Genomic DNA, 22,360 nt, shown 5'->3' on the forward strand with positions numbered 1-22,360 from the left:
TCCATTAGAATGTGAGTTCCTTGGGAACAGCAGCTATTTCTGCTTTGATTTGTACCCATAACATTCAGTCTAGTGCCTGATTGGTTAATTAATTGATTGACTAAATTAATTATATATAAATTATACATATATAATTTATATATAAAAATAAATCAATTAAATCAATTAATAGATTGATTAAACATATTAGATTGATTAATAAAGGCCTGTTAATTGACTAAACGACCCCAGATCTCTATGTATGATCCTATAATCAAAAGTTCAAGAGTCAGAGAAAGAGGAGCTTAGTCCGCACTTAGGGTAATCAGGAGGGCTTCATGGAGTAGGTGAGAGTCCAGTTGGCCATTGAAGGAAGGTGCATTTAGATAATCAGTTAGATGTAAAGAAGGGACACAGAACTACCTGGTACAGTCCTAGAGACAGGAAGATCTGAATTCAAATCCACTTACTAACTGACATTTGACCATGGTCAACTCATTTAGCCTTTGTCCATCTTAGTTTCCTTCTCTGTAAAAGGGGGATAACAATAGCCCTTACCTCTTGGGTGGGTTGTGAAGGTAAGAAGGGGGAACGTTTGTATAGAGGTCTACACGAGAGCTAGCCAGTGGTAGTACTACCGGTAGGCAAAGGTCCACTGGTCTACGGCCAACCCCATCCCTGCCGCCACACCAGCTCTCATGTTCATTTCATGGTTGCCTAGCAACTGAGCTCCGCCCTCACACCCTCCCTTCATTTAATGTTAATAAATCATAACTTTGTTATTATAGAAAACTCGGGCCCATTAAAGAGCAAGATTTAAGACTTTGCTGAAACCGCTCCTTAAAGAAAAACGAGAAACTCGTGCCCACCTCCATATTTCTTCCGAGAAATGAAAACATTTACAAAGGTCTCCCTGACCACCAGGGGATGAAGACTCTGTTCTCCCTCCCTTTCCTCCCCAAAGGCCGGGGGATGGGCTGCTCAGAGGGCCCCCCCCAACTTCCTGCACTTGGCAATTGGGGATAAACGAAAGGAACACGTTTTCTTGGCGAAAAATGTCAGGGGAAGTGTGTGTTTCGGCCAGGGTTGAAATAAAATAGAATAGAAATAGAGACAGAAAATAGAAATAAAGGGGGTCGCCATCTCGGGAGCGTCCGGCCCAGAGTGGCTATTTCAGTCCGGCCACAGCCGCTCTAATCTTTCACGGGCACAGAAATAGGAGTCATCAGGCCAGGAGCGCCGACTTACCCGTCCCGAAGCTCTCCTCACCACAGAGGGACAGTTTGTTTGCGTCCATGAGATTCCCAAAAAACTTCCAGCCCGTTGGAGTTTCATACAAAGTGATCTTTGTAGAGTTGGCCACCCTGCAGAGGCCCAGAAACATTGCATCACGGTGAGATGGCGAGAGGATCCATGGGAGGGAGGGGAAAGAGGAGCAGTCGTTCTAGCCCAGGCCCTGTGGGCACCGCAGGAGAGCGGACCCCCTTCTGGGAGACCTTCTGGACAACAGTGTGCACTACCTGCACTGGGGGAAGGCGATGGCCAAGGGAAAATGAGCCAGTATTTCAGGGCTGGCATTTGAGGAGTCACAGAAATTATCTGGGCATTTACATGGTGTAGGACCACTCTACTCCTCAGCTAGTGGCTCTGGCCTCCTGGCTGTCCCATGAACAGGACCCTCCATCTCTCAGCCCTGGGCATTCTCTTTGGTTGCCCCTCCATGCCTGGAATGCTCCCTTCCCCATCTCTGCCTCCTGCCCCCCCCCCAGCTTCCTTTAAATCCCATTAAGTTCTGCCTTTGACAGGAAGCCTTCCTGAACCCCTCTTCATTCCGATATCTCCCCTCTGCTCATTATTTCCTATTTATTCTGTATTGAACTTATTTGAATATATTTGCTTGCTTGTTGTCTCCCCCATTAGATCATAAGCTCTCGGAAGGCAGGAATTCTTTTTTGCCCATTTTGTATCCCCAGAGCTTAGCACAGTGCCTGGTACATAGTAGGTGCTTAATAAATGTTTATTGATTAACTGATTGGCCCTGCCTCTCTTAACCTCTGCCCATCTCAGTTTCTTCAAGCATAAAGTAGGGCTAATAATAGCACCTACCTCCCAAGATCGTTGTCAGACTGCAATGACCCAATATCTCTAAAGGACTCTGTGAACCAAAGAACCCTGTGAATGTTAGTTATTATATCCCCATTACTGTAAATGTTATCTTTCTGTCTGTCCATCTGAAATGCTCCGAGGGCCCCCCGAGCTTGGCACGTAGCACGTCCCCATTCCATGCTGATTAAGCTGAATAGGTCTCTAGAGCCAAGCATGACAAAATGGCGGCCTTCTCCCATCTCAGCTCATCCGTTTCCTCATTGGGAAGGGGAAGAAGGACAGTCATCTGTGCATGGGGGGCAGCCAGGGAGAAGACACGGAATTGGGAGGTGCAGCATTGTGGAGGAGAAGCAGCCAGGAGGCCGGCGTTGTGGGATCCTAGGGGGCGTGGAGGGTTACCATGGAAGACAACTAGACATGGAGGAAGGAGTCGGGTTGTTAAAGCCTTGAAAAGCCAAACAGAGGATTTGGGGTTTGATCCTGGAGGAAACAGGGAGTCAACCCTGGAGTTTATTGGGTCATAGCTAAGCAGTCCTTCCCATTCGGGATGAAAGGAAGTGGACAGCATTGTTTTGGGGGTTCATGAGAATGTTGGACCTTAGAGATCTTCAGGGTGCTTCATTCTCCTCCTCCAACAATGGCATCGACAATCCCAAAGCCCACCAAGCTGCCTCTACTGCTCCGTCTTGAAGGAAGCCACTCACCGGTCCAGAGCCCCACTGGTGGGCATGCTGCGGGCAAAGCCCCGAACTCCCGTTTGCTGAAAGTAAGGAATGCTGAAGATGTTGGCAGCAATGACAGCCACAGAGTCTGAAGGGTTAACAAAGAATCCGTGTTTTCCGAGAATCATGTTTCGGTCCTTTGGGAGCAAAAGGAGTGAAAGGAAGACATTTCCATCAAACAGCTCAGAAAGTTTTTAAAAGGGGGCGATGAGGGACGAGTTGAGCAAAAATCATTTTTTGCAATAAAGTTATAAAATGAAAAATGGATGCATTCCTTCTCCCTCGGACGCTGGTTTTTAACCGGGTTTTTATAGCACCCAACGTGCCAAACCTTCTCTGAATGCTGCACAGTTCAGAAAATGTTTTCAATTAAAATGCAGGAACAAACTCAGTGAGAGCTGAATGCTCTTTTCTCTCCCTTTGCCTCTAGGGACCTGCCAACCTTTAACCCCAGAGACCTTTTCCCATCTCAGAAACCAATCATTCCTCTGCCTGAGAAGAAATGAGACCACAATGATACAGGGAAGGCGGGTTGTTTATACTGTTTAATGGGCCCTTTATGGGAGGAAAGTAGATTTCTTTAAAGATGGGCTTCCTATTGCAGAAGGTTCCGACTCCCATCTAATATGCTGTGGGACCTTGTCAAGGCACTCGGGACAAACCATCCCCCATGGGAGAGTCTAAAGCAGTGATTCCCAAAGTGGGCGCCACTGCCCCCTGGTGGGTGCTGCAGTGATCCAGGGAAGCGGTGATGGCCACACTTTTTTGTATTACATTCTATTCTGAGTTCAATAAATAGTTTCATAATTTCCAGGGGACACTAAGTAATATTTTTTCTGGAAAGGGGGCGGGAGGCCAAAAAAGCTTGGGAACCCCTGGTCTAGAGGCAGCTAGGGGGCACACAGCACTGGGATTAGAGTTGGGAAGATCTGAGTTCAAATCTAGCCTTAGATATTTACTATTTTTTTTTTATTATTACTTAGATATTTACTAGCTATGTGACCCTGGGCAAGTCACTAAACCTCTGACTTTTTCTTCTGAGATGTTTTCTAATCTGTAAAATGGAAATAATCATCACCTACCTCATAGGGTTGTTAAGAGAATCAAATGAGAGACTATTTAAAGAGGGCTTAGCTCAGTGCCTGGCACAAAATATGTACTTTAGAAATGTTACCTATCCCAATCATTATAATAATGATGATTAGTATGTCTTAGAGGGGTACAATGTATACAGTAACATCATGGTACAGTGAAAAAACCAGGATTTGAAGACTTTGGATTCAGAGTCAGAGGATGCAGGTTCAAATCCTGCTTCTGTCACTTTCTACCTGGGTGACCTTAAAGAACTCTTACCTTCTTTGAGCCTCAGTTTCCCCAGCTGTAAAATGAGAGAACTGAATTCGATGGCCATAAAGCCCCTTCTGCTCTAGAGCTATGATCCCATGAACTCCCCAGCATCTTAAAACAAACTGATCTTAGCTGGGAATCTCATGGAATTCCCCAAAAGTTATCAAAAAGAGAATGATATTTTTAAGAAAGAGCTAATTTTAAAAAAAATGTTTGATTTTTTTGCGAAATATTATCAGGAGGTGGGTGTGAGTTTTGCTGACCATAACAATGAGTGTCTACTCTAGAAGGACCCGCTCAGCCAAGTTTGGGGTCCCTCACTGTCAGGAGACTGGCCAGCACCAGGCAGTTAATTTGGGAAGTCTGAGAAGGCCATGAAGATGGCCACCCAAAGTCCAGAAAGGGCGGCAGCTACATTCATGGAAGGCGTCCCCATAGCATCATTGGGTCGTAGGTTGGAAGCTGGAAAGGAGCCACCCCGATGAGCTGACAGATCCTTGAAATAGTGCATCATGCCTGAGTCGAGTCCCCAAACCTTGAGCTCTCTTCTAGCCCAGCCCCACAGTCATCCCTGATGGCAGAAATCACTGCAGAGAGGGCCACGCCAGCAACCACTGCTGACCAATTGCAGCCAACAGTCAGATGGGCACGAGAACCTTTGGAGACGGCACCTCCCGGCCCGCCGGCCCTGCTTCCAGCCCAGCCTTCATACTATCATATTCCTGTGGAGAGGGGTCCAGGGAGCCCCTCTCACTGCCAACCAACTGCCACGCACGGGGCAGGAAGGCCAGCCTAGCTGAAGCGGCAGGGAGAGGAGGGGGGCAGCCTGTGCCGGGCAAGTCACAGCACCAGCAGTAGCTTGACCACCATCTTCCCTCAGACCCAAATAGAGATAGCCCAGACCCTGAACCCCAAAGTCTTGGGAATAGTAATGCTCCCAGCCCAATAGGATTCTGGGAAGCAGCCCCTGTGGAGATGCCCCTTTGCAGGGGGCTACAGCCATAGCTACTGCAGACCCAGAAAGGGTCTTCAATGGCCAAAACTTGGCCATGGAGTCTTTGGCATCATCAAATGTACAACAGAAACGGGTCGTATCTTATCAGTGGAAATAACATTTAAAAAGAGACTTTAGGGCCGTATGCTGGACCCCAAAGTCCATGAGACCTCCCTTCCGAAACCTTCCCTATGGGCTCCTCGAGGGCACAGATGGTCTGATTTCTAGCACTTCTAGCACTTAGCAGTGTGTTTTATACAGTAAGTGCTTCATAAATGCTTTACTTATTTATTTAAAGTAAAGAAGGGATTTCTTTTAAAAAAAAAAACCCTCACCTTCCATCTTAGACTCCATACTGTGTATTGGTTCCAAGGCAGAAGAACAGTAAGAGCCAGGCAAGGGGAGTTAAGTGACTTGGCCAGGGTCACCCAGCTAGGAAGTATTTGAAGGAAGATTTGAACACAGGTCCTCCCGACTCCAGGCTTGACACTCTCTCTACCTGGTGCTACCCCAATGCATTTAAAACCATGATTCTAAGAAGGGTCCAACAGCTTCCCGAGACTGACAAAAGGTCCCATGACACAAAGAAGGTCTGACCCAGCTCTATGTCAGTCTGGTGTCACAAGGACCCTGATACAAGGTACGGTGGGAGGGACCCAGGGGAGGGTGAATGGAATTCCGGAACTCCACAAGCTGGTCCTTGGAGGTGTGATGGAGCGAAGGCTTCTCCCTCCTCCCCTCGCTTGGCTGGGCTGCGGCTCCTATTCGAAGCCTTCCCTGCGAGGCAGGACCCACCAGAGGCCAGAGCAGCCTCCTTGAGGGTCGAGCCCAGCTTCCTAATTTCTGCCTCGGTAAACCCACTGCCTCACACAGTGCCTGGCACACCATCAGTCAAAGAGCATTTATTAAGCACCTACTGTATAAGCACTGGGTAGCTGCTCAAGAAATGCTTCTTGAAATCAACTCAATTCAAGAATTCAGGGATTTACAAAAAGAAGAGAAAAGGGTTGAAGGTTGCCACCATGTGGAAAAGAGGAATGAGACAAGAGTGGAAATGCTTTGGGGTTCAAATCGTGATTTCGTGGGCATAGGAACATTCTGGGTGAGGAAACTCCCTCCACCAAGGCAGAGCACCTGTTCCACAATCTGCAATCTTAAGAGAGTTGCCGGGGATGCTGAGATGGAAGTGACTTGTCTAGGGTCACCCCTGCAACATGGATCAGAGGCAGGATTTTAATCTGGGTCTTCCTGACTCCAAAGGCTTCTCTTCATCCACTCCGCTATGCTGACTCAGAGCCCATAACTCCTACAGACAGGCACAGGTAGGGCTAGCCAGCCCCAGGCATCAGTTCTAGTTCTGACTGTGAAATGTCTTCCCTGGAGGCTGGCCCAAGGGTACAAAGCCAGGAGGGTCAGGGGCAGGACTGGAACCCAGGTCTCCCTAACTTCAAGGAAAGTGTCCTCTTCCATTCTAGGATAAAACCCCATCTGAGCCATATTTGGTTTCAGAAAAGGAGGGGAAACAGGTCATTAAATAGTGCTCCCTCTGCCAGGAATATTCAAACTGTCCTCTCCTCGGGTCCACGAGATGCCGCGAAAATTCATCTCCATTACCACAAGGCCCCCAAAGGTAAATGCCACCCCCTACGTGGAGATATTTGGATATAATTCTATATGTACTTGTTCTTTCCTCGATGGAGCGGAAGCTCTCGGGCTTACTTTGAAGGCTGGGGCTGCCTCACCGGTCTTCGAATCCACGGCACCTAACACGCTTCCTGGCACACAGTAGGGCTACTCCATAAATGCTGGTTGAGTTGAGTTGACTCACCCCATCTCCATCAAAGGCAGCCCCAAAATCATGCTCGCCGGTCTTCATGGTCTCCACCAGATCAGAAGCGTAGGTCAGGTTGGGGTCGGGGTGGTGGCCCCCAAAGTCCTCCAGGGGGACGCAGTTGACAGCCGAATTAGCAGGGGCACCGAGCTCTTCACACAGGATCTTCTTAACGTAGGGCCCCACAACTAGACGGGGAAAGAAAGGAACGTTTGCCAGATGTGAACATCAGTGACTTTAAGGAACGTTCGCTCATCACCCCTTAGGTGGCTCCCCTCCAAGGACAGCCTCCTCCTGCCCCGGCTCTCCGTGCCTCTCTCCCAGCAGGCTTCTCTTCATCCACTCCACCACGTGGACTCAGAGCTCCTCAGTGGCGGGAGCTTTTTACTTTTGTCTCTGTTCTCCGTGCCTAGCAGCGGGGCACATAGTAGGGAGTAGATGCTCTTGCCTGGCCGATTGATTGCTCAGAAGTTCTCCGCTCTAATCCTCTCTAAAGAAGCTTCCAATACTTTTGGTGAGAAAAAATGGACGTGGAATGTTCTGTCTTAAGAGTAGATACTCGGGGCAGCTGGGTAGCTCAGTGGATGGAGAGTCAGGCCTAGAGACGGGAGGTCCTAGGTTCAAATCTGGCCTCAGACACTTCCCAGCTGTGTGACCCTGGGCAAGTCACTTGACCCCCATTGCCTACCCTTACCACTCTTCCACCTAGGAGCCAATACACAGAAGTTAAGGGTTAAAAAAAAAACAAAAAAGAGTAGATACTCATTATGGCTTCCAAGACAGAAGAGGGGAAGGACTAGGCCATTAGGGTTAAGTGACTTGCCCAGAGTCACACAGCTGTACATGTCTGAGGTCAGATTTGAACCCAGAACCTCTCATCTCCAGACCTGGCTCTCTATGCACTGAGTCACCCAGCTGCCCCCACCTTGGCTTTCAAACCATCAATGCATGTGAATTCCTGCCTCCTTTTTCTGCCCAGTCCCTAGATCCGGTGATTCATTTGACAGATGAATTCCTGGCTCCGTTCTCTGGACTTCATAGATGCTTGTTCCCCAGCCCCTGTTATTAAACAGCTATTCACTGGCTCCAGCTCCTCCAACCAAGCCCCCTGAGGGCTCACAGGACAGGGCAGAAGCCTTCCTGCCTGAGACCATCTCACTAGCCAGAGCCCAGCATCCTCGATGGCAGGCACATAGCAATCACTCACTAAGCCCCATTTGCCTGTAGGGGCCTGGGGCGCCTCTTCCTCAATACTCACAACGGAAGCAAGTTGCCGTCTTAGGGTGGATTTGATTTTGGACATAGTTGAAAGTGTTTTGGAGCCAAGATTGGCAAGTAAAATGTGGATCGAGCTGGAGAAGCACAGTTTGGGTCAAAAACAAAGTAATACTGCCAGGGGATGAGGCTGGCTTTCTTGTATGAGTCACTGAAAAGGAGACTCACAAATGACTAAAGTGAGACTAGCAATGCTGGGTTAGTCAGGGAAGGGCTCAAAAGGGTCTCCTGGTAAGGGAACCCGTCACTTGAGCAGGGCTGTCCTGGGCTATTGGATTTTAAAAGCAGCCTCCTTAATCACTTCCTGGTTGTGTGACCCTGGGTAAGTCACTTAACTCCATTTGCCTAGTTTTTGCCCTTCTGTCTTAGAACTGTTACTAAGGTCAAAAGTAGCTTCTTTTAAAATAAAATTTAAAAAAGCCTCTCTCCATTGTAGCCACATGTGCTAGGAGGGGCTGGCCATGATCTGCTTGGCTCCTGAGGAGAGAACTAGGAGCAGCAGAGGGCAGTGGCAAAGAGCCTGATTGAAGCTTGAGGTCAGAGCTGCCCATGCTAGAATGGGCTCCCTGCCTCGACAGATGGATTCACAAAGGACAGTGTCACGTACATGCCTGCTACTGGGGAAGCTGCTTTAAGTTCTGAACTTCAGTGCGTTAAACCAATCAAGTATCTCTCCAAGTTCAGTATCCATACAACGAGCTCCCTGGAGGAAGAGGCCATGCCGGGTGGGGAGGCCTGAGGAGGGACAAACCAACTTGGGTGAGAAACAGAACAGTCAAGCTCCCATAGGGTTCAGAGATGGAATCAGAACCGTGACTAACTAACTCCTGAGCATCCAACCTAAGGAAGATAGGAAGACCAAGGTTAAGAATTTTTCAAAAAGAAGTCATGGATGGGGGGGGGCCAGCTGGGTAGCAAAGTGGATGGAGAGTCAGGCCTAGAGATGGGAGGTCCTAGGTTCAAATCCAGCCTCAGACACTTCCCAGCTGTGTCACCCTGGACAAGTCACTTGACCCCCATTGCCCACCCTTACCACTCTTCTGCCTTGGAGCCAATACACAGAAGTTAAGGGTTTAAAAAAAAAAAAAAAAGAAAAAAGAAGTCATGGCTTCCCACCTACCAGAGGTCTTCGAGCACGGGCTAGATGACCAGCCATTTGTTGGGAATATCTCAAAGGGGTTTCTTGTCCTAATTGGAGTTGGACCTACTGATATTAAATGTCCTTTTCAATTGAGACTTCAATCAACTAATCAAAAAGCATTTTCTAAACACTTACTTTTTTCCAGGCACATTTCTAGGCATTATCCATACTATTTACTTGTAAAATAAAGACTAGCATTTATATAATACTTGAAGGTTTGCATAGAATTTTAGAAATAGTATCTCATTTTACCTTTAGAGATTACTTATTTGTGATAAAGATGCCTGGACCTAGGATAGGGAGAATGGCATTGTGCACAGGGAGAGAGCCTCACAGCCAGGAAGTAATGCTATAAAAAATATTCTGAATACAATTTTTAAGGAACAAACCAACAGAGCTAGATTTAAACTTGGGAAGACTGAGTTCAAACCCCAAGTTCAGACATTTCCAGGCTGTGTGACCCTGGGTAAGTCACTGAACCTTTTTTGTCTTAATTTTCTCATCTGTAAAACAAGGTGGTTGGCCTTTATGGACTTCAAGTCCCTTTTAGTTCTAAAATTCTGATATCATGAGCTTGGAAAAAAAAGATAAAAAGGTCAAATTATTCACAGTTGTCCAAATCCAATCCAACTCAACCCACCCAAGCTATCCTGACTGTGACCATCACTTCATACCTCCATGCATGGCATCAATTCGAATCTTGAGCCGGTTGGGGCCTGAGAGCAGCTCCTTTAGGGAACTGAAGTCAAAGATGTTTCTCAACATGGTGGCATAAGCTTCCACTGAATCCACAATTTCCACTGAGAAAACAAAACAAGAGAAAAAGATGGAATAAGTAAACTTAACCTGAACTATAAATGTAACATTGGTCATTCTGTCTTCCTGGACCTTACTTTCCTCATCTATAAAATGGGGAAATTGGCCTCAATCTCCCAAGTTCCTTCTATCTCAAAATAAATATTAGCATGAATTATCTTAAAAACTTATTGGCCTAATATGGCTTTGTAGGTATAGTGTGTTAACTAGCTCTGCTTAGGTCTAGGTTTCAGTGGGATCAGGAAAAGTATGATTCAATTTCTTTATTTTTAAAAAAGTTTCATCAATGCCTTTTGTCTTTATGTCACAGTCATTTTCCAATGCCCCATTTCCTCTATCAGTGAGCCTTCCCTAACAGAGTAATATCAGACCAATATAGGGACCAGCCTGGCAACACACACTCCATCCCACACCCATAGTACTCCACCTTCACAAGGAAAGGAAGAGGTGCATCTTCTCATCTCTCTCCTGGACCAAGACTGCTAATTCCAATTACAAAGGGTTCAGCCCTAGATTAGTCTTTAATTGGTCATCAGAATAGTAGTCAATATGTGGATTATCTGCTGGTCTTGTCTCCATCACTACATCAGCCCATATTAAGTCTTCCCATTTTTCTCTCTCAATTCCTCCTGATCATTATTTCTTATGGTAGAGTAATCTTTTCTATATTTATACGTATATGTACACACAAACATACATATGTGTATATGTATAAAAAGCATGTTATTTTCAAATCTGTCCCAGCATTCCCCACTATGTTTCTGTTTTATTTGCTCCCATAAGAGCCACTACTAGGAATATATAGACAGACACACAGGATGTCTTTCTCTTTGTTGTTATCATTTGGTATTGTAAGAGTAGAATCTGGGAGATGCCACCTAAAAGTATATATATATATTTTCTATGGACACGTGGGGACCTTAAAAACTACATTTCCCATGATTCCTCATGGTAGACAGGAAGTGGGAGGATGTAAGAAAAAGAAATATATACTCCTGTAGTGCCTTTGAACTTCCTCTCTTCTAGCTACTTGAGCTACATGGAGGTAACAATTATGGCTAGGTGGCAATTTTGAATTCTTACAAGCGCGTGGTCTAATGACTTTATCTATCAGCATGGCTTTAATTAAAATACTAATTTATATTATTATTTCAGTCATAATTATTTTTCATATTTATAGTATATATGCTCAACAGTGGGACTTCTGAGTTAAAGAGTATGACCATCTTCATCACTTTCTCAACATAAATCCAAATGGTTTCCCAGAATGTTTACACCAATGCACAGCTCCACCAATAATGCATGAGTGCCTGTCTTTCCCCTTTGTATGTTATCTTATTTATGGCTCACAACAACTTCATAAGGTAAGTGCTATTATTATATTTTTACAGCTAATGGAGCAGAGGCAGTCAGAAGTGAAGTGACTTACTCTGGGTCACCTAGCCAGGTTTCAAACTCAAGCCTCCTTGACTCTCATGTCCAACACTATCCGCTGCTTCACCAAGCTGCCTCAATATATTTCTTCATATCCTTTGACCACTTATCTATTGGAGAAGTCTGATATAATGTTATTAGGGTTGAAAAGGACCTTAGAGATGATGTAACCCAAGTTCTGTATTTTATAGGGGTAAAGTCTCTAAGGTCAGGAAGCCCATCACAGTGTCCTTTCCCTACAAAATGGGTTCAGCTGATGTTGGAACACACCCTTCTCTCCTCAGTAGGCAAAGTGGGGAGACAGAGATCCAGAATGATTTATATATAGTCACATGTTTCCCTGGATTTTTACAAGGGATTTCCCTTCTTACAAGGGCAGAATTAGTGGGGGCCAAAATACCAGAAAAGGAGGGCTTTGCTATCAAAACAAAAGGCATCAATACGATGCTCAATGAATAACACGGAGTTCAGGTCAGCTGGTTAATGCATACGAAGCATCTGAAGGGATGGGCCGTCTTCCAAAAGGCCAGTTTCCTGGGAAAACTTCGGGGCGAAGGATCCCAGGTAGGAGATGAGGGAAGAGGCACATGCCTGTGAATGGTTTGAACTTGTTCTCCAAGTCAAACTGCTGTTTTCCAAGGACGCTGAGGTCGACTTTCAAGTCTGGGCAGATCGCATACTCTTCGATTGTCTTACTGATCTGGAAGATTTTCTCCGTGATGGCTTCAGGAGCTGGTCCTGTAAATTAGACAGCAAATCTGGGGTCACTAGGTCATAGTAATGGAGGGAAAAGAGCTGAGCAATCCATGTGCATTAACGGATCACTGCTAATTCACATTCCTGAGGGAAAAAGACCATATGAGTCAGAGCTAGAAGAAAACATGGAGTCCAACTCCCCCATTTTACAAATTAGGAAACTGAGGCCCCAGAAAATGAAGTGATTTACACAAGGTCACCCAGATAATAATGATCATGGGATATTTAGTACAGAGAAAGGAAATTTAAAACCACTCATTGCTCTAATACCTCTTATACATACATATTCAAGTGATTTTCCTAAAGAACAAGTCCAGCCATGTACCCATAGCTCAGAAAGGGGGAAAGGGGTGGTAATAAGCATTTATTAAGTACCTACTATGTGCCAAAGATAGTGCCACATTCATTAACATTATCTCATTTAAGGGGGGAAACTAAATGCCTCGGTGGGTTGAGAGTCAGGGCTAAAGGCAGGAGGTCTTGGATTCAAATCTGACTTAGATACTTCCTAGCTGTGTGACCGTAAGCAAGTCACTTAACCCCCACTGCCTAGACCTTACTGCTCTTCTGTCTTGGAATCAATCTATACATAGCATTAATTATAAGCTTAGAAGGCAAGAGTTTTTAAAAATTATTTCATTTGATCCTCACAACAACCTAGAAAGGGAGATATTCTTATCTCCATTTTACAGTTGAGGAAACTGAGGCAGATGGAGGCTAATTGCTTTGCTCAAGGTCACACAGTTAATAAGTGTCTGAGGCTAAATTTGAACTCAGGTCTTCCTGACTCAAAGCCTGGTGCTTGCACTGAGCCACCTAACTGCCTATAGGAGTCCTACCCAACATATTGGAGGGCCTTCCTTGAGTTCTCAAGACATTGCCTGGATTTCATGCCTGCTGTATGACAGGTTCTTCAAATTCCACATTTCCTGATTCTGTAGCTTGTTGACCACAGTCAAATACAGAGGAATGAGGGTTCTGTTTGTCTTCATAGAAAAGGAAGCAGAGGGACAAAAAGCCTAAGAACCTTACTGAGAATGATCTCCTTGGAACCCAGGTCACCCTAGGCATAGACAGTTGGCTCATCCGTTGGCAAAGAATTAACTCACCTCCATTGGAGATATTAAACTTGATTCCAAAGTCCCCATTGGGACCCCCGGGGTTATGGCTGGCTGTCAGAATGATCCCACCGATGGCTTTGATTTTCCTAATAATGCAAGACACAGCAGGGGTGGAGAGTATGCCATTCTGTCCGATCACCAGTCTTCCAATCTAGAAGGAGAATCCGCAAAATACAGAATTTAAACAGCTAGTTTGATTAGATGACCGTAGATGGAGGTTTATTCTCATAGCCAGGAAGATCTGAGCTCAAGTTTTGCTTCTGACACACGCTAGTGTTATTATTACAATGAGCAAGTCATTTAATCACTAGGACTCCAAGCGACCTGTGAAGGTCCAGTCTAAATGGATAGAGGGACCTTCCACACCAGAAGTTCCTTCTCACAGACAGTCCATACCAAAGTAATACTGCCCAGGGAGGTGGGATTTTAACCAAGTCCTTCTTGTTTCCAGATTCAGTATTTTCCATAAATAAGCCAGAATCATTTCCCAGAAGAAAGTACCATAGAAAGACCTAACAAAGATGTCTCTATTTCCACTAAGTAGAGTTGAGATTCTCTTAATACCGACACTGACAAAAGCCTGGACAAATTGTCTCTGAATGGTGACCTCTATGTGGCCACAAGAGTTGAACAACATCATTCAGACTTTGGGTTATTTCTCAGACTATGTCACTTCAGAACAGGATGACCCAGAAGGAGAGGAAGGCTTTAACAAATGAAAGTATTCATTTCAAGGAATAATCTTTCTGAGCCCTCATACACTCAGAACATTTATAGCAACACTTTGGGAGGGTTGGTAGTAGCAAAAAAAAGAAAAAAAAAAATAGGGAAAAATGTAGAAGCCCATCTGATAGGAAATGGGTGAAACCATGAAGAGATTTTTCCTAAGTTACATGAAATGAACAGGAAGATTTCAGAAAAACAAAGAAAGATTTTAGAGCAGTGATTCCCAAAGTGGGCGCCACCGCCCCCTGGTGGGTGCTGCAGCGATCCAGGAAGGCGGTGATGGCCACAGGTGCATTTATCTTTCCTATTAATTGCTATTAAAATTTTTAAAAATTAATTTCCAGGGGACTAAGTAATATTTTTTCTGGAAAGGGGGCGGGAGGCCAAAACAGTTGGGGAAACACTGATTTAGAGAAACTGATTTAGAATGAAAGAAGAAGAACAAAGAAAAGACAGCGACAATATAAATGGAATGAACAACTAAACCATTCAAAACTGAGTGCTGTGAAGTTACCATGGCTAAGAATGGCCCCAAGGAAGGGGCATGAGAAGTCACCTCTTCTCAGTTGCTTTGCAGAGGTAATGGACTGGAGGTGTGGAGCATGGAAGTTATAATAATGGATTGTTTAGTTTTGCTGAATGGTTTCATTTCTCTTTTTTTGTTCTTTGTTATAGGGATGGATCTTTAAGAGGTGAAGGAAGTAAGTTATATTGGGAAATGAAGGAAATATAAAAATAAAAGATACCAATTTTTTTTAAAAGCCTCTCTAGAGGGGCAGCTGGGTAGCTCAGTGGAGTGAGAGTCAGGCCTAGAGACGGGAGGTCCTAGGTTCAAATCTGGCCTCAGCCACTTCCCAGCTGTGTGACCCTGGGCAAGTCACTTGACCCCCATTGCCCACCCTTACCACTCTTCCACCTATGAGACAATACACCGAAGTACAAGGGTTTAAAAAAAAAAAAAAAAAAAAAAAAAAAAAAAAAGCCTCTCTAGATCCAAGTACATTTTCTGGTCTCATGAGTCAAAAATATGTAGTGGAAAGAGTGCTAGATTGAATCATAGGTCCTAGGTTCAAATTCCAGCTCTGCCTGTGTGGTCTTGGGCAAGTTACTGAACTAGTCTGAACCTCAGTTTTCCCATCTGTAAAGTGGCAATAAAAATTGTTGTTGTTCAGTAGTACAGTCACATCCAACTCTTCATGACCCCATTTGGGGATTTCTTAACAAAGACATTAGAGTGGTTTGCCATTTCCTTCTCTAGTTCATTTTACAGATAAATCAACTGAGGTAAACAGGGTGAAGGGACTTGCCAGGGTCACATTTCCTGACTCCTAGCCCAGCACTGTACCACCTTGCTATCCTCAGACAAAAACAGCACTCTCTGATCAACCTTTTCAGCACCTGGGACAACACCTTGCACATAGTAGGTGTACAACATATTTTTTTTTAATTTAAACTCTTGCCTTCTGTCTTAGTATCAGTTCTAAGATAGAAGAGCAACAAGGGCGAGGCAATTGGGTTTAAGTGACTTGCCCAGGGTCACATGGGCTAGAAAGTGTCTGAGGCCAGATTTGACCTCTAAGCCTCTATCTAATAATTAAAGCTGCCCACCTTCCCTGATCCCTCAACAAGCATGTGATTCATTCTAGTTACATCTTAGCACTCAAAATCAAGCACTTTCTGGCCCATAACCTCTTTACTGTACACAAAGGGAAACGGGAAACCAAGGCACACAGAGGTCCAAAGACTAGACCTCTTGATTCCCAGGAGAGAGAATGACAAGGGACAGGGAGAACAAGAACAGGGAACAGATTCTATTTTCCTTTGGATGGGATTTTGTGTGGGAGGTGAAGAAATCTGAATTGACTGGAAAAGTGGGTTGGATCGCGGTGGTGCGGGCTCTCGGGTGCCCAGGGAAGGTGCTCGTTTTATCCTACAGGCAAGAAAGAACTACTGACGGTTTTCAAATGGAGGAGTAGCATGTTCAGACCTGTGGATCAGAAAGAATGTTGGCTGCCAAGAGAACGATGAATTGGAGATTCAAACAATCAGCAAACATTTATTAAAGTGCCTACTATGTACCAGGCATAAAGAAGGCAAATATAATAGGTGAAAAAGTCCCCTGCTCACCCTGAGCTTACATTCTACCAGAAGAGGCAATAAGAACACCCATTATGACGTGTGGAATAAATAGAAAGAGAAGAAAATAACAATGCCATGAAGAATGCAGTACAACGTAGTCAGGGGGCAGGGGCTCTGGCAGTTGAGGAGATGAGGAAAAGCTTTGCCTAAAAGGTGATGTTCGAGCCCCATTTGGACAAGAGGGATTCTCTGTCTTCATGGTGAAGAGGAAGAGCCCGCCAGGCAGGGGCGACCATTAGTGCAATGCTATGGGAAACTCTGTGACGAGCTGAGAGAAAGTGGGAATGGAAGAAAGGAGAGCCCTGAGGCAGAGAGACCAGTGAGGAGGTGACGGTAATGAGGCGGTGGCAGCAAAGGGGTACATGTTGGAGATATCGCAAAGACCAAGTGGCCAGGGCTTGGCAACTGACTGGCTGCCACCCTTCCCCTAACAGCACCTAAACTTCTTCAATTTGACAAACATAAATCGATGCTAAGGCACTGTGTCAGATGCTGGGGACACAAAGGGGGAAGAGAAGGGAATAAGCATTTATGAAACTCCTGCTCTGCTACACTGTGCTACACACTTCACAAATATTATCTCTCATTTGAGCCTCACAATAACTCTGTGAAGTAAGTGCTATTATCCCCATTTTATAGATGAGGAAACTGAGGCAGAGAGCAGGGAAGGGACTAGTCAAGGGTCACAGTTACTTAAATGTTTGAGACAGGATTTGAACTCAGGTCTTTCTGACTCCCAAGTCCAGAGCTCTATCCACAGTGCCACCTAGCTGCCTCAAGACCCCAAATCTTTCCCCTCTAGAATTTTCCATTCCTGCCTTCTGTTTTACAATTCTGCCTTATATCCTCAATTGAGCTTTGTGAACCCTTCAGGAGATCATTCCTGAACTCCTCAAGGGTTTAAGGTACATTCCTTCAAAAAATGTTACTTGGCATTTAATCTGAGTATATTTTTAATTTTTTATGGCAAGGCTTATTTTTTTTTTATTTTTTTTCCCCAAGGTTACATGACTCTTGTTGTCTTCCTCCCCCTCCCGGAGTTGACAAGCAATTCCACTGGGTTAGACGTATATGATCACTGAGTATATTTTTAAAGCACTCCCCGTGCCCTCAGTCGACTTTAAATTTCTTGAGGGCAAAAGCTGTTTCATTTGTATCCTCAGCTCCCAGCACATTGGAAAGGCTTAATAAATGCTTTCTGAATTGAAAGAATACTTGATTAAAATCATAGGACTTGGGTTCTAATTCTGATTCTGCCACTTATTAACTGTGCAACTTTGGTGAGGTCATTGAACCTCTCTGGTTTCCAGGTTCCTCAACTTTAAAATGAAGGGAAAGGGGCTGAGACTGGGTCACCTCGAGGGCCCCTTCCATCTCTAGGATTCTACAAACTCTTAACGAAGCCTTTGCCCCTAGCATCGCCCCTGTGGCAGCCTGGGGACGCCAGGAGGTCCCTTCTCAGAGCCCTGTTTATTATGTACAAAATTAAATTCACGAGGCTACAAAGAAACCAGCTCTGTTGGAATACTGCTATCAAAGTATTATCAACAAGGGGCAGCTGGGTAGCTCAGTGGATGGAGAGTCAGCCCTAGAGTTGGGAGGTCCTCAGTTCAAATCTGGCCTCAGACACTTCCCAGCTGTGTGACCCTGGGCAAGTCACTGGACCCCCATTGCCTACCCTTACCACTCTTCCACCTGGGAGCCAATACACAGAAGTCAAGGGTTTAAAAAATTAAAAAAATATATTAACATGATATTATAATATATTATACACATACTATAGTAATATAACAAAAATATCAACACATTATAATATATTATACAGATGCTATAGTAATAATATAACAAAAATATCAATATGATATTATAATATATTATACAGATGCTGTAGTAATATAACAAAAATATTATCAAAACAAATTCAGGGAGCCCAGGTTCAGAACTCCATCAAGGGGGCTCAGAGGGTTTACTGAAAGGATTCAAGTTCTGCTGCCTGACGTGGCCAGAATGGCAAATCCCACAAGCAGACAGTCTAGAACCTGAGTTCGAGTTCCCGGGAGATCAGCACCAGCCGGGCCAGGAGGTCCAGCCTCGCTTGGAGACTGAACCAAAGGGCACAGAAGGGAAGGGCGCAGGCGGAATACAACCCATTTCTAGGGCCAGGAACCCAGGAAGGACCCTTGAAATCTTTGTAATCAACGGCGGCCCTCGCGGCTCCCCAGCCTTATGGAAGAGCCGGTCAAGTTTCTCTGTCCCGCTGACCACACCCAGCTGTCCTTTCTCATATCTAAACACGTTCCCCCCCCCCCCCCCCGGCAGCCTGGGTACAGACTGGGGCATCAATATCCCAAATGGGCCGCCCTGCCAGGCTTTGACGCCGCACATCACAATTTCCTGAAAATGGAGACAGTCTGAATGCACAGGAGACCCAGGGGAAGGAGCCCGCGTGTCTTAGGCTCCATTCGGTAATTCATTTAAAAGTATTAAGGGGGAAGAGGAGGCCACAGGAAAACAGACATCCAACTTACTGCCCTGGTTAAGAATCGCTGAGATCCTGGAGGGGAAAAGGGAGGCTGCCTCCCCGCTGCCACCCCAGTGCCCTGGCTACAACCACTGACCATTGGCTACATCTTAAAATGGCTGGAATTGGGGGCATATAGAACAAACAAGTAAAAAGCCTCTTCTATACACACACACACACACACACACACACACACACACACACACACACCATGTTGGGTTGGATCAAATCATAGAATTAAAGACTGAGATCTGAGCCAGCAGAGGTGATGACAGTAAAATATTAAACAAGAAAAATTTTATTTTACGATTTAGTCATAATTAAATCATAAAACATTAAATGATAGAAATATTCAATAATACAATAAAGCATCATGCTTTAAGGTTTACAAAATGCTTTACAGATGTCAGCTCATCTGATCCTCACAATGACTTGGGAGGCAGGAGCTATTATTATTCCCATTTTGAGATAAAGACATTGAGGCAAAGGGATTAAATGACTTGCCTAGGGTCACACAACTAGTAAGTATCTGAGCTAGGATTTGAATTCAGGTCTTCCTAACTCCAAGTGTAGCACTCTATCCACTATGGCAACTAGTGATAGTCTCATATGTAGAGATTAAAATTAATATGCAAAGAACTAAATATTATAGTTTTATTAATAATAAACTAACAAAAAGAACTAACTAAAGGGGTACTAACCAGCCCGCTCGCCAGAGCAAAAGAGGAAGAGGGAGGAGTTACAGCCAACTATAAAACAATAACGTGACCACACAAATGTGAAGGTGCAGGAGAGATTAAAGGGAATTTGGGGAAATACTAAGGGACTTATGGGGGATCCAGTCCAAGGTTCAAAATCTCCATTTATACACATGTTACAGATGGGGAAATTGAGGTAAGCTCCCCAACTTTATCATTATTATTACTATTATCAAATCAGATCTATGGAAAAAAGGACTATATAAATGAAGCTATTATGGCTTCAGTGGATAGACTGCCATGCCTGGAGTCATGAACACTGAACACCTGAGTTCAAATCTGACCTCAGACACATGCTAGCTGTGTGACCCTGGGCAAATCACTTAACCCTGTTTGCCTCCACTTCCTCATCTGTAAAATGAGCTGGAGAAGGAAATGGCCAACCATTCCAGTGTCTTTGCCAAGAATACCCCAAGTGGAGTCATGAAGAGTCAGACAGGACTGAGAAATGACTAAACAAGAACCATTGTTATTATTGTTGGTGGTGGTGTTTTGGTTCAGACCTGTGATATCAGTAGGGAACTCCCAGAGTATACATTCCTTTCACCATTGTAGTTTAGCCATTCTTCTGGAACACATGGGGCTTTGGAGAGTTGTCGGGGGGATGATGAGATTTTTATGATGAAGGTAAGTGACTTATCCAGGGTCACAGAGCCCCCTCCTCAGTACACATTGCCTCTCAAATGCTTTATTAAATCTTTTCAATAATTCAGCTGAGAGCCTATCAGGCAAGTCCCAGACTCCCTAAATCGCAGAGGCTGGTTTTAATAAGTCATGCCCTTGAAAAAAGGCAGGGCTATCACTGGGGCTGTGCCCGCTGGAGCCCAGACAGAGCTCACTAATATACTGCTTAGCCAACGAGTAGCACTTCAATGTATTATTTAGCAAACCTCTGACTCATAAATAAGGACACGTCCATAGGAACTGTCTGAATTCCACATTCTCCCCACCTCTTCCCCCTTCCTTAGTGCCACACGGAGATGAAATGAAGCCAGATATATCACGGCCAAAGCAGGCAGCTCCCTCTGTCCCCCTCGCCGGTCGAGATGGATGTTTAAGAATAATGTTCCATCTATTCTTGCTCCAAAGATTAAAAGCATCTTAATGCCATTCCCTTCCCAGCTCCCTTCCCGGATGAGATTTATAGCACGTCGTATTTTAGCTTAAAAACACGGATGCTCCCAATCGCTTCCTCCTGGAGCAGCAGCCCATGTGTGGGGGTCACCTCACCCGCAGGGCGACCGCCATGGGGCGCAATTATGAGCCGTGGCATCTCCCTCAGAGAAGCTTTGATGCTTGGCTTGGCAGTCGGGGCTTGGTGGGTTGGGGTCTTTTTGTTTGCTTTGGTTTTCAGGCTGGCTTTTGTAGTCACACCTGCTTAGGGTGCCCCTGAAATGAAGGCTAATGAATACAGGGCTCATTTGGCGCCCGCGCGCTCAGGCTTCTGCTCCCACGGCCAGACTGTTTTCCCCCCAAGGAGTGAATATTAAAGATGAAACTGCAGGGACTGGAATGTCAGGCTGACATTTCTAGGCATCACCTAAACTATTTAAGAATCGAGAGCTACGGGTTTGAATCCAACCAGGATTCTGCAGGGCAAGCCGGGAATATGCCGGTGATGGCCGTGATGACTAGCCGGGGCATCTGTGTCAACTGTTATATTAAGAGCAGGGCTTTTTGTCCTATTGAATCACAGAAGCCAAGAGTTGGAGTCCTCCGGTGCCAGTTCATCAAGCCAATATACAAAGCCAGAGCTGAGTCTCCTCCCAGCCCTTCAGGGGTTATTATCTCTATCCCACTGCACAAGCTCACTGTAAACAGGCCTCCTTTGTGTACCGGGTTATTAGAAGCAGGTCCCCAGGCACAAGGGCCACTTGGAAAGCCTACACCGAATATTTTCCAATTCCCTCCCAGGATTTCTGCAGTGCCGCCCTGTCCATAAGAGACTGCAGGTCCTGGGTTTTGTTTGCCTGTTTGACAAGTGGCTGAACTACAACAAGGAGGCCATTGAAAGAAAAGAAAACCCTTCTCTCCTCAGCCCTCATTAGCACCAGCTACAGAGGATACATTCCTCCTAGAAGCCTGTTAGAAAATAGTTAAGGGGACAGTTTATAGTGAGTTTTTGGGGTGGTTTCTCTCTCTCTCTTCTGCTCTCTTTTACTCTCCCTTTTCCCCTCCCTCTCTCTCTTTTTCCTCTCTCCATCTTTCCCTTTCCCCTCCCCCTTTCCCTCTCTCTCTCATTCTCTACCCCGCTCTCTTTCTCTCTCCCTCTCTCCCTCACTCCTCCTCTCTCATTTTCTTTATTTTTCTTTTTCTTCCCTTCCTTCTTTCTCTCCCCTTTCTCCTTGTTTTTCTTTTTCTTTCTCTTTTCTCCCTTTTTCCACTTTTCTCTTTTTTAGCCTTTAGCTTTCTTCTCTTTTCCATAGTTCCTTTTTCTATTCTTTCTTTCCTCTTGTCATATTTCAGTCTATTTTCCCCTCTTCTTTACTATTTTCTCACTCCTGCCTTCATCTTTTGCCTCTGTCACTTTCATTCTTTTTTCTTCCTTTTCCACATTCTTCTCTTTTCTCTTGTTCTTCTCTTATCTTTCCCTCTCTCTTCTCTTCCCTCAGTCTTTATTCTCACTTTTCTTTCTTTCCCACCCAATCCCTTTCTTTTCTCTTTTCCTTCCTTCCTTCCTTCCTTCCTTCCTTC

At 45.0% G+C, this 22,360-nt stretch overlaps 1 protein-coding gene across 1 annotated transcript in view; it reads right to left on the minus strand.

The window, feature by feature from the left end:
* PGM1 (phosphoglucomutase 1) overlaps window positions 1-22,360 on the minus strand; it is a 68,322-nt gene that overhangs the window by 12,440 nt on the left and 33,522 nt on the right. The window contains exons 2-7 of the mRNA XM_044671831.1: window positions 13,511-13,673; window positions 12,237-12,383; window positions 10,070-10,195; window positions 6,977-7,167; window positions 2,790-2,944; window positions 1,228-1,343 (exon numbers count right to left, since the gene is read on the minus strand). Of these exons, the coding sequence (XP_044527766.1) occupies window positions 1,228-1,343; window positions 2,790-2,944; window positions 6,977-7,167; window positions 10,070-10,195; window positions 12,237-12,383; window positions 13,511-13,673 (898 nt within the window). The remainder of the gene's footprint in view (window positions 1-1,227; window positions 1,344-2,789; window positions 2,945-6,976; window positions 7,168-10,069; window positions 10,196-12,236; window positions 12,384-13,510; window positions 13,674-22,360) is intronic.

The sequence above is a fragment of the Gracilinanus agilis genome, chromosome 4 (genome assembly GCF_016433145.1).
Source record: "Gracilinanus agilis isolate LMUSP501 chromosome 4, AgileGrace, whole genome shotgun sequence".
NCBI classification, from domain to species: Eukaryota; Metazoa; Chordata; class Mammalia; order Didelphimorphia; family Didelphidae; genus Gracilinanus; species Gracilinanus agilis.